We start from the raw sequence: 15236 nt of genomic DNA, 5'->3' as shown, positions 1-15236 counted from the left end.
ATTTATTTATTTATTTATTTATTTATTTATTTATTTATTTATTATTATTTATTTATTTATGTATTTATTTATCTTTCTTTTTCTTTCATTCACTCACTCACTCACTCACTCACTCACAGAACTCTAAGCTGTGTGGACTTCAATTCCCAGAATTCCCCAGCCAACTGTAGGGAATTCTGGGAGTTGAAGTCCGCACAGCTTTAAAGTGGCCGAGGTTGAGAAAAAAACGTCCTCCCCCTTAAGCCCATAGAAAGCAGCTGGTCTACAGAGTTGAATGGGTAACCTGTGTAGTCCAGGTAAGCCCTCATAGCACACCTGACAGCTCATGTTTACTCTAAAAGCACCAAGAGGTCTCGTACCCCCAATTTTGGCTCCGTACGCGATGCCGGCTCCGCAGACGTGGTTGTTGGCAGCCGCGGCCACCTCTCCCGCGCAGCGTGTCCCGTGCCTGAAGGAAGGAAGGAAGGAAGGGAGAATCCACAGAGAGAATCAAAGAGAACCGCAGGGGTGGAAGTCTTTGTTGGCATCCCATCCTGCCTGCCGCCCCCGTCCTACTGGGCCCAATTTATTCGTACCCATTTCATTCATACCCATGTTTTTTATTACACCTGTTCTCTTGTGAACGACTGACAAATCAAATCAGCTCAGATGACTAAATAAAAGGGACCTTGGAGGGTCTTCTGGGCCAAACCCCTCGCTCAAGCAGAAGTGCCCTGTCTTCATCCTGGACAAATGGCTGCCTAAACGCCCTCTTCCTCACACCCAGCAATGGGAGCAGCCACAATTCTGGGAGGGAACCAGGCCGTTCCAGGTGGGAGCAGGTCTTCCATTTGGGCCAAATCCTCCATTCCTGTTGCCGTTCGTTCCAGGCTAAATTCTCCACGTTGCAGAGCAGAGATCTGTGAGCGGATCACTTCGGGGCTCAAAGCAGTGGTGGGATTCAACCGATTTGGACTGGTTCGGGCGAATGGGATGCTAATTTTGCTTCCGGTTCGCCGAACCAGTTGTTGCAAGGAGTGGCTGGCCCTGCCCATCCCTCCCCTCCCCTCCCCGGAGTCTCCACGGAGCTGTCAGGCTTGGAAGCCATCTTTGCATAGGGCCCCAAGCCTGCCACATATTCAAACATGGCTACCATGGGAAACTGGGAGAGGGGATGGGATGGAGCTTGGGAGAAGTGTAGCCATAACAACATTCCTTCTCAGAAAGTCAAGGTCACCTTATCCCTGCCCCTAGGCGGATGTGGATGGGAGGAATCTTCATCCACGGCAGGTGACTAATTTGATGGGCTTGTGTGGGGGGAGGGGGGCAGGGTCTTGGACTTTCAACTGGGGGTGGGGAAAACTGGGAAGCTTTCAGATTTGGGTTTTCCCAGATGTGCCAACGTGGCTCTTCTAATAAACTGGTGTTTTGAGGAACTTCTTGTCTGCAGCTATTATTTCACAGAGGATGCTCTTTGGAACCCTGACAGCAGCCTGTCCATCATGCCAGGTAAATACGAAGGAGAAAGCCCCCGGAGCGAACGCCCCCTCCCCTGTGAGGAAGCCACACCCTCCATGGCCACGCCCACCCAGAACCAGTTGCTAAAATATTTCAACCTCACCCCTGCCCTAAAGGGGGATGCAAACGGCTCCCCAAAGATCCAGAACCTTCTCTCTGCATATGTGCATCTACCCGGCAGCATCCGTTTGCTGTGCCGGAGAAGCCACGGAGCTGAAGGAGCTCATTCTGTTTTAGGCTACAATAACAGCATCTTGCAAGTCCTAAAAGTGCAGGCTTCCACCACTCATTTTGACCGCCTGATCCATTAGGATCAGGGTCCTTCCTACGTTTCTTGGCCTGACTGTTGAGTCCCCGAGGGCTCCTGGCTCCCTTCTCGGATGCTTTCCCAGCCAGCTTCTCTTCCCCTCCTTCCTCAAGGTCAACACCACATTTCTTACTATGTTACGGAGCCCCTGATGACAAGCAAGTTAAAACTTCACTACTAACGTGGGCAGCCTCCTGCCTGCACCCCCTTACCTCTCTTGGTCCCCTCAATCTACCTCTCATTACCTGGACCCTAAACGAAGGTGCAACTGAACCCATACATGCAACTCCTGTGCCATGCCGTTACTAATCTGGGACTGGATCAATTGGTAACGATACAATACAATAGCAGAGTTGGAGGGGACCTTGGAGGTCTTCTAGTCCAACCCCCTGCCTAGGCAGGAAACCTTATACCGTTCCAGACAAATGGCTATCCAACATCTTCTTAAAGACTTCCAGTGTTGGGGCATTCACAACTTCTGGAGGCAACCTCTGTTCCACTGATTAATTGTTCTCACTGTCAGGAAGTTTCTCCTCAATTCCAGGTTGCTTCTCTCCTTGATTAGTTTCCAGCCATTGCTTCTTGTTCTACCCTCAGGTGCCTTGGAGAATAGCTTGACTCCCTCTTCTTTGTGGCAACCTCTGAGATATTAGAACACTGCTATCATGTCTCCCCTAGTCCTTCTTTCTCTTAAGCTAAACATACCCAGTTCCTGCAACCGTTCTTCATATGTTTTAGCCTCTAGTCCCCTAATCCTCTTTGTTGCTCTTCTCTGCACTCTTTCTAGAGTCTCCACATCTTTTCCACATCGTGGCAACCAAAACTGAATGCAAATATTCCAAGTGTGGCCTTACCAAGGCCTTATTATAAAGTGGTATTAACCCTTCAGGTGATCTTGATTCTATCCCTCTGTTGATGCAGCCTAGAACTGTGTTGGCTTTTTTGGCAGCTGCTGCACACGGCTGGCTCATATTTCAATGGTTGTCCACTAGGACTCCAACACACAACACTAGATTCAACATCTGCCTTGCTCCACTTCTGCAACAGTTTAAACTCAATTTACGGTCTACAAATACAAGAGCCCTTTTCCAGCAGTGAGCACAGCATGATTGACTTTTGTCTCAATTTACGTCCTCATAAAGAGGAGTGTAATGAAGGCCTCCCCAAAATATAACTTTTAAAAAGCCAACTAGCTGTCCACCTCGCATCTCTTGATTGGCACCTCCTGTTCTCTGGCTGTAATACAACTGAAGATCATCATAACACTTTCTTTCTCCAAGTCAAAAGAGTCATCAAAGGATACATAGCATTAGTAACCCCCACATTAAAGACTAGTATAAAAAGGAGCAGAGCAATAACCATGTAGGCCTTCAAAATCCTGTTATTTTATACTTCAATATTCCTCCACCTGGGCAGCAGCTGGACTTCAGCTCCCAGAGTTCCCCGGTTAGACATGCTGGATGGGGAATTCTGGGAGTTGACCTCCACATACCTCAACCTTGGCCAAGATTGAAAAAAACCTGGTAACAAGAGGAGTTCCAATAGCATTGGGGGTGGGGGTGGGTGGGTGGGGGGTTGTTCTCGCTACCACCTTCACAGATAACACAGGCAACATTTACAAGGAAGTCCCAGAAGCCAAAGGAGGCCAGGATGGGTTACAAGCAAGAGGACTCAACAACTAGAAAAGTCACCTCTAGGCAAGTTGGGCGGCAAAAGAGAAAGAAAGAAAGAAAGAAAGAAAGAAAGAAAGAGAGAGAGAGAGAGAGAGAGAGAGGGAGGGAGGGAGGGAGGGAGGGAGGGAGAGAGGGAGAGAGGGAGGGAGGGAGGGAGGGAAGGAAGAGAGAGAGGGAGAGAGGGAGGGAGGGCAAGAAGGAAAGAAAGTGAGAGAGAGAGAGAAAGAAAGAAAGAGAAAGGGGAAGGAAGGAAGAATAAGAAAGAAAGAATGAATGAAAGAAAAAGGGAGGGAGAGAGGGAAGAGGGAGGGAAGGAAAGAAAGAAAGGAAAAGGAAGAGAGAGAGAGAGAAAAGAAAGATAAAGAAAGAGGGAAAGGAAGGGAAAGAGAGAGAGGGTGGGAGGGAGGAAGGCAGAGAAGGGGGGAAGGAAAGAAAGAGGGAGAGAAAGAAAGAAAGAGAGATAAAGAAAGAGGGGAAGGAAGGAAGAGAAAGAGGGAGAGGGAGGGCAGGAAGGAAACAAAGAGAAAGGGAGATAGAGAAAGAAAGATAAAGAGAGAGGGGAAGGAAGAAAAAGAAGGAAGGAACGAAAGGAAAGAAAGAGGGAGGGAAGGAAGAAAAGAAAGGGAACAGAAGAGAGAGAGAGAAAGAAGAGAGAGAAAGAAAGAGGGAAAGGAGGGAAGGAAGAGAAAGAGAGCGTGGGAGGGAGAGAGGGAGAAAAAGAAGGGAGGAAGGAAAGGAAGAGGGAGAGAAAGAGAGAGGGAAAGAAAGAAAGAAAGAAAGAAAGAAAGAAAGAAAGAAAGAAAGAGGGAAAGAAAGAAAGAACTCACAGAATCCCTTCCAAATCTGAAAAGGTGCCTTAAAGAGGGAGATTCAACCTTACTCTGACTCCAGACTTCAACGCTCCCTTCCCTTGCTCAGCTCTCCCAGGGCAGCCAGGAGAAAAGGGGGAGACACCCCCTCCCTCCCCCCCTCCCTACCTGTTCTCGTTCCACCTGTTGTAGCGTGGCTGGGGGTCCGGGTCGTTGTCATTAAAGTCGTAACTTGCCAAGGGATCCTGGAAGGAGGAAATCTCGCATTGGCCGCCTGAAGGAAGGGCGGGAGAGGCTCCCAAACCGGCCTGGGGACTCCGGGAGAAGCAGAAATCAAGGCAGGGACCCACAAAGGTTTGGGAGCCCCCCTTTTGATCCTTTGGGGGAGAGGCCGATTGGAAGGCGGGCGGAGGGGCCGCGTGGCTTCACTCATCCTCCCGTGGGGCCTTGGGGGAGGCGGGGCTTATGGCACAGGGGCCACACGGAACCTTCTCTGTCGCCACATCAGCCGTCGCCCGCTCAGCTCCAACACGCAGGTGTGTGCGGGGCCCCCCGCCAGCTAGCTGATTTTCGGGCCTCTGCCACACATGCAGGGCACACGTGTGCATGCGCAGGGGGTCAAGGGTCAGGGGTCGTACGTGCATGCAGAGGGCTGGGGGCAGCACGCTGCCCCCCGCGCCCCATTTTCTGTCCCAGGAGGCTTTAGGGAGGTCAGCTGGGCACAGAACGGGGTGCGCAGGAGGGGGGGTCATGCCTGCATGCACAGGGGGCGCGTGGGGGGGGGCGTTCACACACACGCAGGGAGAAGAAGGTCAGCCATCCCTGGGATTGCTCTTTTTCCTTCCCATCTTTGCTGGTAGGCAGGCCGTCAGCTCGGTGCACACACACACTGACAGACAGACAGACAGACAGACAGACAGACATTTTAGGCCTGCCAGGATTTGCGATTGGCCTGCCCACAGTACCTGGAAAGCTCCTCCACCCACCCACCCCAGCACACCTGGTGGCCTGCAGTTGGCCGAAGGCGGCACTGGGACCATTTCCGCCTCCCGGTGCCTTTCCTCCCTCCGCCTCGGCCGTGGAAGGCCTGAACTCACGTAGTTCGGCTCAAGGTCCGGATGGCTCTTCTCCACCCCATCGTCCAAAATGCTCACCACCACGCCCAAGCCGGTGTAGCCCTGGCTCCATGCCACGAGGACGTTGAGGTCGGGAGCGATGTCGTTGTTCTACGACGCAAAAGATATGGGGGGAGGGGCTCCATGGCGCGGGGAACTGAGATCGGAGGACGTCATTTGAGCTCCGAGATCCCCCCGAGGACCCCAAATATCAGGACACTTTTAAAGTTCCCGGGTGGCTCAAACCTATACGGGCAAGTCCTCAACTTATGACCACAACTGAGCCCAGAATTTATCCTGCTAAGTGAGAAGTTTGTTAAGAGAGCTTTACCCCGTTTTTACGAATTTTCTCGCCACGTCTGTTAAGTGAATCACTGCAGCCGTTAAATGAATAACATGGTTGTTAAGTCAATACGGTTTCCCCATGGCTTGGCAGAAGGTCGTAGAAAGGAAGCACAAGACCTCGGGATGGTGTAACCGTCATAGATATGAACCAGTTATATATAAATACATAAAGAACGGTTGCTGGAATTGAGCATGTCTGGTTTAAGAGTGAAAAGAAGGACCGGGGGTGTGTGTGGCATGATAGCAGGATTGCGATATTTGAGGGGTTGCCACGAAGAAGAGTGGGCGGGGGGGGAGCTTCCCCCCTGTTCTCCAAAGGACCTGAAGCAGAGATGAAATGCTACCGGTTTGCCCGAATGGGTAGTAAAATAAAATGCTAAAAAAAAGTTTTTAAAAAGTTCCAATGATCAGCTGTGCAACAATCAGCTGTGCCACACATGAACATCAGAACTTTTAAAAAAACTTTTTAAAGCATTTTTAAACGCTTTAAAAAGTTTGGAGGTCCTGCGCATGCGCGGAGGTGGTAGGTGCGGGCGAAGGGCACGCTCACGTTGCTACCGAACAACAGTAGCAAAGGTAAGTGGCTTTCACCCCTGACCTGAAGGTAGGACAAGGAACAATGGATGGAAACCAACCAAGGAGAGAAGCAACCTGGAATTAGGGAGAAACTTCCTGACCATGAGGGCAATTAGCCAGTGGAACTGCTTGCCACCAGAGGTTATAGGTGCTCCATCACTGGAGGTGTTGAAGAAGAGGCTGGAGGGTCACTTGTCTGAAATGGCTTAGGGTCTCCGACTTGAGCCAGCTCAGAGAGCAGCAAGGACCCCACAAGGTCTCCCTTGAGGAGTGGGCTGGAGTGAGGAAGCAAGGTCCAATCCTCCCCCCTTCTTGCCCCACTCACCATGTACCACTGCTTATGGAACCACGGATCGGTGGGGACAATCGTGGCTGTTCTCTTGGTCCGCCTCTTCAGCGCCTGCTGTTCAAACCACGGGATCTAGAGCCAAAACCACAGAAGTTAAGCCGAAGTAAACAGTCCAGTTTGTTCCACGGCCCCAAGTTGTTTATTTTGGGACCAGCGGGATGGGACTAGCAGATTCCCCATCCAGTTGGGGTCAGATTTCGATCTGTCAGCGTAGCCAAAGCAGACAGGCTGGGACGTCCAGCCACGGTGGCAAGTCTATATTTTCCCCCACACTCCTATCACTTCCTTTCACAGCAGCTGTGAAAAGGACAGGACTCCTAAACCCTGTTTAGTCTTGGACGGTGCGGTTCTTTGGTTATCCCCTAGAAAGGAACCATGATTAACATGTCCTGACCCAGCCTTAGCAGCAGCAAGAAACAGGCGCCTTGTCACGAAAAAAACCCTCTTTATTTACCGCTTGTGAATTAATTGCATTCACCCACTGAAAAGTCCAGCCAAGAGTCCTTCAAGGAGTTAACTGCAGTACAGACCTTATCAGCTCCTTGCGAGAATTGCAACAGCCGAAAGGCTGCAAATTAAGTTCTGGCAAGCAGTCTTTGTGGCACGAAACACCATGGCCAAAATCTTCAGAAATACGAACTGTTGTCTCCTACGATAACCACTCCCTTTCCTTCTATTCATTCCCCAGCCAGAGAGGGGCCATTCAGCATCTTTGTGTCCTTTGCTTCCCGAGTCGACTCCTTGTCCTCTGTTGTTCACCTCTCCTAACTGCTCTATGGAAACGTGCATCTGGAACAGGCCCCAGCTGTTCTTCCTCCTCACTCATCTCAGCCTCCAAAGACAGCTGCCTCTTCAGTGGTTGGGAAATGTCAGGTGGCCCTGGCCCCCTCTCTGCCTCCGACACAGAGCCTTCCTCAGAGCCTTCCCCAGACTCCAGGACTGGCCCAGGTTCCTCCCCAACCTCCTCATTGTCTGAGTCTGTCACCAGCTCCACTGGCAACACAACATTGCTCTTGCAAAGCTTTCTTTCACAAGATTAATTGAGGTGAAAGGGATACAGGCTGCGGGTTAGGGTTTGGTTACTAACAGTCATTAAACAAACCTGTTGTAAGTACAGGACTACCTGTAATTAAGGCAGCCTACACCTTTGAAAATGCCCCATGTCATCATTCTGCTAAAGAAATAATTCCCACAACACTGCCAAAACTAAGTAAGGCTGAATTCTATTCTCATCTTTCCTATTACGTATCTCCTTATCTTCTTTTGACTGTAACTTGTATCTTTTGTTGCTTGTATCTTATGATTCATATTATTTTATTTAGTATCATGGCATATGATTTTTGTCGATTGCTCATTTAGTATCCTATGACTATCACTAAGTGTTGTATCATGGTTTAAGATGAATGTATTTTTACGATGACAATGATAATGATTTATCACTTATTGCTTGTATTGCCTGCCCCACACATCCCTTCGGCCGATCCGCTCACACAGAGAGGGACTCCTCTGGGTGCTGTCCACTAGGCTGTGCCAGCGGGCGACGCCCAGGGGAAGGACCTTCTCTGTGATGGGCCCGACCCTCTGGAATGACCTTCCCCCTGACATTAGAACAACTACGGATCTCCGCTCCTTCCGTCAGAAACTTAAAACCCACCTGTTTAATCTAGCTGGCCTGGCCTAATTCCAGCTCTCCCACCCCAGTCTGTATTTTTAAATTTCACGGGTTGGTCTTAAGGCTAAGTTTTTAATTTTTATAAACTTGTACAGGGGTCTAAAGTTTAATCCGATTTTAATTATATTTATTACTGTTTGTATGGTTTTAATTTGGTACCTGTACACCGCCCCGAGTCCCTCCGGGGAGAGGGGGTGATCTAGAAATCAAATCAAATCAAATAATAAATAGCATGTACACTGAAAGCTTCTGCACCGGAGACAAATTCCTTGTGTGTCCAATCCCACTTGGCCAATGAAGAATATTCTATTTGCGTCCGATATCCTATAAACAGGCCATGAAGGAACAGGCCACCTTTAAGGTATATTGCCAGCAGCATCCAACTCTTAGTGACAGAATGCCTGAGAAAGAGATAGAGAAAGAGATAGACAGAAGGGGAGGGCAAAGGATTGGCAGGGCAGGGGAGGGGGGGATACAAACACAATGAAAGGATGAAGAAAACAGGTGTGTCACTTGGAGTCGAGTGCCATGAGAAACAGGTGGGGGTAGGAGGACAGGTATGGTTGCATTTTTAAGACTGTCCATAGCAGAAAGGTTCAAGAGGGCAAACTCTGAAGGTGCGAATAACTAGAGCAGTCTAATATGGTTTAAGTATTGTGCAAGTGAGGTCAGACTACAGGGCCTCCAGGAGGCCCTCTTTGCCTATGGGCTTACCTGAGGGTCTCTTTTCAGGCGGAGATGCCAGCCCCGGTGTTTGGTTAAAGATTTCTGAGCCATGCCCCTGTGTTTCAGATGGAAGTAGGGCTCCCCAGGAATCACCTGCAACGCAGAAGGGCAAAACGTTATCCCAGCTTCGACACAGCCTTGAAAGACAAAACGAACAAATGAAAAGAGATAACCGCAACCACGACAACAGAAAAGGAAAGGAAGAGAGGAGGAGGGGGGAAGAGAGGACAGGGGAGAGAAGGAAGAAAGAGGAAAGGAGAGGAAGGAGGGAAGGGGTAGAAATAGAAGGAGACAGGGTAGGAAGGGGAAGAGAGGAGCAGGGGAGAGGTAAGGGAAGTAGGAAAAGGAAAGGAGAGGAGGAAGGAAGAAAGTAGAGAAGGGAGGGAGGGAGAAAATAAAATAAAAAAATAGGGTGGTAATACAAAATAGGTGTATAGGGTGGTAAAAAAAAGCAACCCAGAATGTATATTTTAACTTTTTATATGGAAAAACAAATGGGTAAAAGTGATAAAGATAAACAAGAACAATAACTATGTGAATATATACCTGTAACTATATATAAGAGAATAAAAGTTAAAAAAAAATTTTTTTTTTAAAAGAAAGACAAAAAGAACAGGGAGGAAGATGGAGGAAGAACACAGCTCAAAGGCACCTCTCCACCTTTTCTCAATCTTGACTCAACCCTTGGCTACTTTAAGATAGTGGACTTCAATTCCCAGAATTCCCCAGCCAGCTTTGCTTTGAATTCTGGGAGTCGAAATCCACTTTCCTTAAAGTTACAAAAAGTTGCAGGTCCTGAAAAGATGGCCTGATCCCAAACAGAAAAGTATTGACATCTCGGCAAAAAATAAAATATTTCATGGGGCAACTCCTCCTCAATCTACTGCTCTTCCTTGCTCCTTTATTCCAGGCTGCAAAATAATCACAGATCACAAAATCCCTTGGGATCTGTCTCCAAACTATATCCAAAACACACTAACAAATGCATGTAAGGAACAGCCGCCCCCTGCAAGAGGGGTTCAGAGTATTATATGCATTTTAGGCGGATAGGAACAAAGTTTATCCAATCAGAGCCAAGGATTCGTTATCAATGTGATCTTTAAAACATCCTTTTGTTCCAGCTCCTGCCTCTGTCTCCCTTATCTATGGAGGAGTCCTATGGCCTTGGGTACGGGGTGGCAGCCCCCCTTTGCCAAGTTATTTTTAGGCAGAATGCTTTAAGGATTTCTGAGCCAGGAAAACTCCCTGGTTTGGTTCCTTTATCTATGGGGCCTGATATTCCAGTGTAACAATTTCTTCTATGTTTTCAAGAACGTGCCTAGCTTGGAACCCAAGAATAGAAGCGAGAGGCAGCAGTGAGATAACATTTGCAGCAATGCCATCCAGTATTAAGGTTACAATTTGCTAAGCTAGAAAAGAACTCATTTCTGACAGAATATAATAATATAAGCAGAAGCCCATAACAAAGCTTAATTTTTAATAAATGATTTCTAGCAGCCTATATCACATCAGAAGCAAACAGCAAATATTGGCTTAATCGGTAACAATTATATAGGAACACAAGCCATTCATAATAAAAGCAAATAGCCAATGTTGATTGATAGACTCCTTCATTACCTCAAGCCTTTTTACAAAAAGTAGGGTCTCTAAACCCAGGGGGGGGAAATCCCCCCCCCTTTCCTTTTTCTCCCCTTTTCTTTAAAAAGAAAAAGCAGTATTATTTTTTTTTGCAGCATGCTCTTTCAGCCTCCCAGAAGAAAGGCAAAACGGAGCCAAAAGAGAGCAGGAAAAAAAATATGATCTATGGTTTCTTCCCCAAACCCCCAAAACTTTAACCTTAAGACTCTCGACCTCTCCCCATTCCTAAGAGGTCTGTAAGGGACGTGCATCAGCGCACCAAAGTGCCCACCTGTTCTAATGTCCCCCTTTATTGGTATCCATTTCATGTATTCCCAGACATGTTTATACATATACATTATCTAATGCATGCTTGACGAAATAAATACAATAAAATAAATAGATTCCAAAAGGCCTCCCTACGCAGCAAGGAATTCCTGCAGCATTTCGCTTTTGTGCCCAGTTGCAAGACCGGGTTGGGGTCTCCGTGTCCCATCCTGGGGTCCTGCAGTTTAGAAAGGCCCCCCAACTTTAAAAGAGCCCCCACCACCACAAAGGCTGGAAAAGGGGCTACAAGCTCCCCCCCAAAAAAGCACCTTTGCCCCCCTTCTCTCAAAAGCTTCCTCTTAAAGCACCCCCTCAATAGAACACAATAGGAATAAAACAAAATAGAAATAAAAAGCGCTTTTATAGTCTCCCTCCCCCTCTCCCAATAGAACAAAAAGGCTTTAATAATTGAAGACCCCCCCCAAAAAAAAACTGTGGGGGAAGACACCACAGAGAGAATCAGCCTGGGCTGGTAGTTGTCCTGACTAAGTGGAGCCTCCGTGTTCAGGAGCAGTGTATCTGAGGGCTGGCGCAAGAGGGGCACCCCAAGGACAGGGGGTGGGCTGGGCTGACAATGTCCGCCTGGTGCCAAATACGAAACCCATGGCCTTGCCGGGTGCCTCACACCATCACCACCGCCCCAAACAAGCCATGTTCCTTTGATGAAGCCTCCAAGTGCAGAGGCAGTCTACCCACTCTCGCACCCCTTCCTGCCAGAGAAAAGGTTAGGCAAGGTGAGGTGGGGAGGGGGAGGAGGGGGAAGGCTGGGTTGTTGGTGGTGGTTGGTTTCCTTGCAAGGGCGCTCTGTGTATGCTCAGAGGCTATCTCTCGCCGCCTCAAGCAGGCCCAGGGCGAGGAGAGGAGGCGGCGGCGACGCACCTGGCCCAGGTAGAGCAGCCCGTGCCTGCGGGCCAGGCGCTGGGCCTCTTGGGCGCCGCTAGGGACGCGCACGGCCCAGCTGCTCAGGTAGATGCTCGCGGCGCTGGAGGCTCCACCGCAGAGCAGCAGCAGCGGCAGCAGCAACATCCAGACGCCCATTTCTGAGGCCGCTCCCGCCCTCCCTCCGCTCAAACGCCACGGGACGACCCGGCGGAGGACGGGCGAGAGCCCTGCCCCTTATACATCAACGCGGCCTAGGGCCCCTTCGAAGCCTGGGCCTCGATTTGCACTCCACGACCGCCCCCGGGAGACCCTGAGCGGCAGGACGCGCTCCATGTGTTCGGAGGCGCCTGGTTGCCATGGCGACGGGAAGCCAAGGCGGGAGATTAGGGATTATCGGCCCAGGTGGAGCTGAGTGCGGGGGGAGGGGGTAAAAATGAGGGTTGGCCGCAAAGGCTCTTGGGAGTTGTGGTTTCTGCTGAAAGATACCCCTGTGATAGTACCACTGGGTTAATTAAAGGGATTATCTTTATTTTCCCGCCTTTTATCCGCTAAAAGCCAGAGGGTTCTAACAAGGTAAGGCCATTTTATTACCATTTTGTAAGACATAATAGACTTTCATTGAAATGGACCACGGTCACCCATCTTTCCCTGAATTAATGGAAGTGGGTGGAGCTTCCTGGATGGGAGACCACAGGGAAATCCCAGAGCTCTAGACTAGCCTAGGAACCATCCCCAGAAAAAGCAGGGATAAATTGATAGATCCAATATTGGGTGCAAAAAAAAACCTGTCCATGAAGTTACCAAAGGAACATGAATTCTTACGGTTTATTCCCCAGTCTAGATGTGAAGTAGCACAAAGTTTTCAAGATAAATCCAGGTGCCATTCTCCAGGAAGGAAATAACTTTTAAAATAATAAATTTCTTTAAAAAAAAAAAAATCTACCCACTTTTCTATTTTAAAAAACAGATGGGAGTGTTCTTCTATTCTAAAATCAATGAACCCCTGGACCATGTGCAGAGTATGGAGGAATAAACCATAAAGCAGAGCTTTTAAGGCAGGGGTGTCCAAACTTGAGAACTTTAAGACTTGTGGACTTCAACTCCCAGAATTCCCCAGCCAGCCATGCTGGCTGGGGAATTCTGGGAGTTGAAGTCCACAAGTCTTAAAGTTCCCAAGTTTGGACACCCCTGTTTTAAGGATAAAGTAACAGTTGGAAGGGACCCTGGATGTCATCTAGTCCAACTCCCTGCTCACACAGGAGACCTGTACTAGGGATTCAAACCACCAACCTTTCTGATTGACAAGATCAGTGTCTTAGCCACTGAGGCAAGACCCTGAAATTAAACGTATTTTGCAATGTTAATTTCCAGAGGTAAATATATATATATGGCTTTTTCAAGTTAGAAATTGATCTCCCAGCTTCTGCCCTTAAACCAGCATACAGAGAGTTAATTTGCAAGGTTCGGGTTTTTTTTCTTAGGCTTCAAGGGAAGCCTGGCCATCTGTGGCAATCAGGTTCCAAAGAACAGAATGCCTAACTTTAATTGATATTCTGGAAGGCTCCATTATAGGCAAGAGAGCCTAAGTGCAGATGGGAGGCTTGGCTTACTTCCAGAGATCAGAGATGCTTGGAGCAGGGCCCATTGCTCCCATGCAAATAGCCGGCACAGGCACTTAAAAGGCTCCCCGTGCAAATCTATACAGAGCATTTTTTTACGTAACTCTGTTGGGAAAGATGAAACTCTGGGAAAACCACATCAAGATGTAGGTACGCCTTCAATTTGATCTCCTTAGAGAGAGGCGTGTGAGTAACCCATAACTTGCAAACTCACGGTGAGATTTTTTTTAAAAAAACCAATTAACCAAAAAAACCAGAAACCCCTTTTCCGATTGGTGAGCTGCACCAAAGAGGTTACAAGGGAAAGTATTTTTAATACCATTTGTGGGCTAGAATTTTTTTTAAATTATGTTTTGTATTGATTTTTAACATTTGTCCAGCTCAAATCACATGCTGGCCTAATAGAATGACAGAGATGGAAGGGATCTTGTGGGGGGTCTCCTAGTCCAGCCCCCTGCTCAAGCAGGAGACCCTGTAGCATTTCAGACAAATGGCTGTTCAATCTTTTCTTTAAAATCTCAAGTGATGGAGAAGGCAGGCAGGCAGGCAGGCAGGCAGAATAACTGAGTTGGAAGGGACCTTGGAGGTCTTCTAGTCCAACCCCCTGCTCAGGCAGGAAACTCTATCCCATTTCAGACAAGTGGCTGTCCAGTCTCTTTTAAAAAAGCCTCCAGTGATGAAACTCCCACAACTTCTGGAGGCAAATTGTTCCACTGATTACTTGTTCTCACTGTTAGGAAATTTCTCCTTAGTTCCAGGTTGATTCTCTCCTTGTTCAGTTTCCATTCATTATTCCTTGTCCTGCCTTCAGGTGCCTTGGAGAATAGCTTGACTCCCTCTTCTTTGGGGCAGCCCCTGAGATATTGTAACACTGCTATCATGTCACCCCCTTGTCCTTCTTTTCACTAGACATACCCAGTTCCTGCAACCGTTCTTCGTATGTTTTAGTCTCCAGTCCCCTAATCATCTTTGTTGCTCTTCTCTGCACTCTTTCTAGAGTCTCCATATCTTTTTTACATCGTGGCGACCAGAACTGGATGCAGTACTCCAAGTGTGGCCTTACCAAGGCCTTATAAAGTGGTATTAACCCTTCACGGGATCTTGATTCTATCCCTCTGTTGATGCAGCCTAGAACCGTGTGGGCTTTTTTGGCAGCGGTAGCTTAGAGCTAGGATTCACACAACACAGATGGGAAAAATTGAGGCTGGGTCATTCAAAAAGGGCAACCAAATTACCTGCTCCAATCCTATAAGGCAAACAATTTGTTCTAATTATCCTAAAACAATTCCAGCGGGAGTTTAGTGGCTTTGTACTGTCCAGGTTCAGCTGTAGGCTGTTCTAACCTTAATGTTCCAAAGTTTTTTTGGGGGGGAGGGACTCTTAAATTAATAAGCACCAGGTGATGTCCAGTTAATTATTTGATGCTCCCAATAGGCCCCAAAGAATTTGATGAATCTTGCAATCAAGGTAAGAAGATTTGGCCTGAAGCCTCAAAACAGGGAAATTCAGTAACAGATTAAGAAGGATCCAATTTTTTAACAATAAAATAAGTCTCTGTTCATTTATTTCTAAGGCACTAATCCAAGTAGAAGCTGTTTTTACAACAGGGGGTCCTCGACTTATGACATACATTTCTGTTGCTAAGCGAGACAGTTGTTAAATGAATCTTGCCCCATTGTATGACCTTTCTTGCCATAGTTGTTAAGTGAATCACTGAACGTG

General features: G+C 48.0%; 1 protein-coding gene across 4 annotated transcripts in view; it reads right to left on the bottom strand.

The window, feature by feature from the left end:
• The window catches only part of PCSK4 (proprotein convertase subtilisin/kexin type 4), a 28224-nt gene extending 13221 nt beyond the window's left edge, over positions 1-15003 (bottom strand). For 3 of the 4 annotated variants that reach the window (XM_081935578.1, XM_081935579.1, XM_081935580.1), the window contains exons 1-6: positions 11893-12091; positions 9058-9162; positions 6648-6743; positions 5384-5512; positions 4455-4531; positions 360-448 (exon numbers count right to left, since the gene is read on the bottom strand). In XM_081935578.1, the coding sequence (XP_081791704.1) occupies positions 360-448; positions 4455-4531; positions 5384-5512; positions 6648-6743; positions 9058-9162; positions 11893-12051 (655 nt within the window). In that variant the 5' untranslated portion in view covers positions 12052-12091. Of the gene's footprint in view, positions 1-359; positions 449-4454; positions 4532-5383; positions 5513-6647; positions 6744-9057; positions 9163-11892; positions 12092-14910 lie in introns of those variants that run through there. The other variant, XM_081935581.1, reaches the window with a different exon arrangement.
• Between the last annotated feature and the right edge of the window lie 233 nt (positions 15004-15236).

The sequence above is a fragment of the Natrix helvetica genome (genome assembly GCF_964273705.1).
Source record: "Natrix helvetica genome assembly, chromosome: 1".
Taxonomy (NCBI): Eukaryota; Metazoa; Chordata; class Lepidosauria; order Squamata; family Natricidae; genus Natrix; species Natrix helvetica.
The sequence above is the reverse complement of the archived record's forward strand: the minus strand, read 5'-3'. Positions and strand labels throughout refer to the sequence as shown.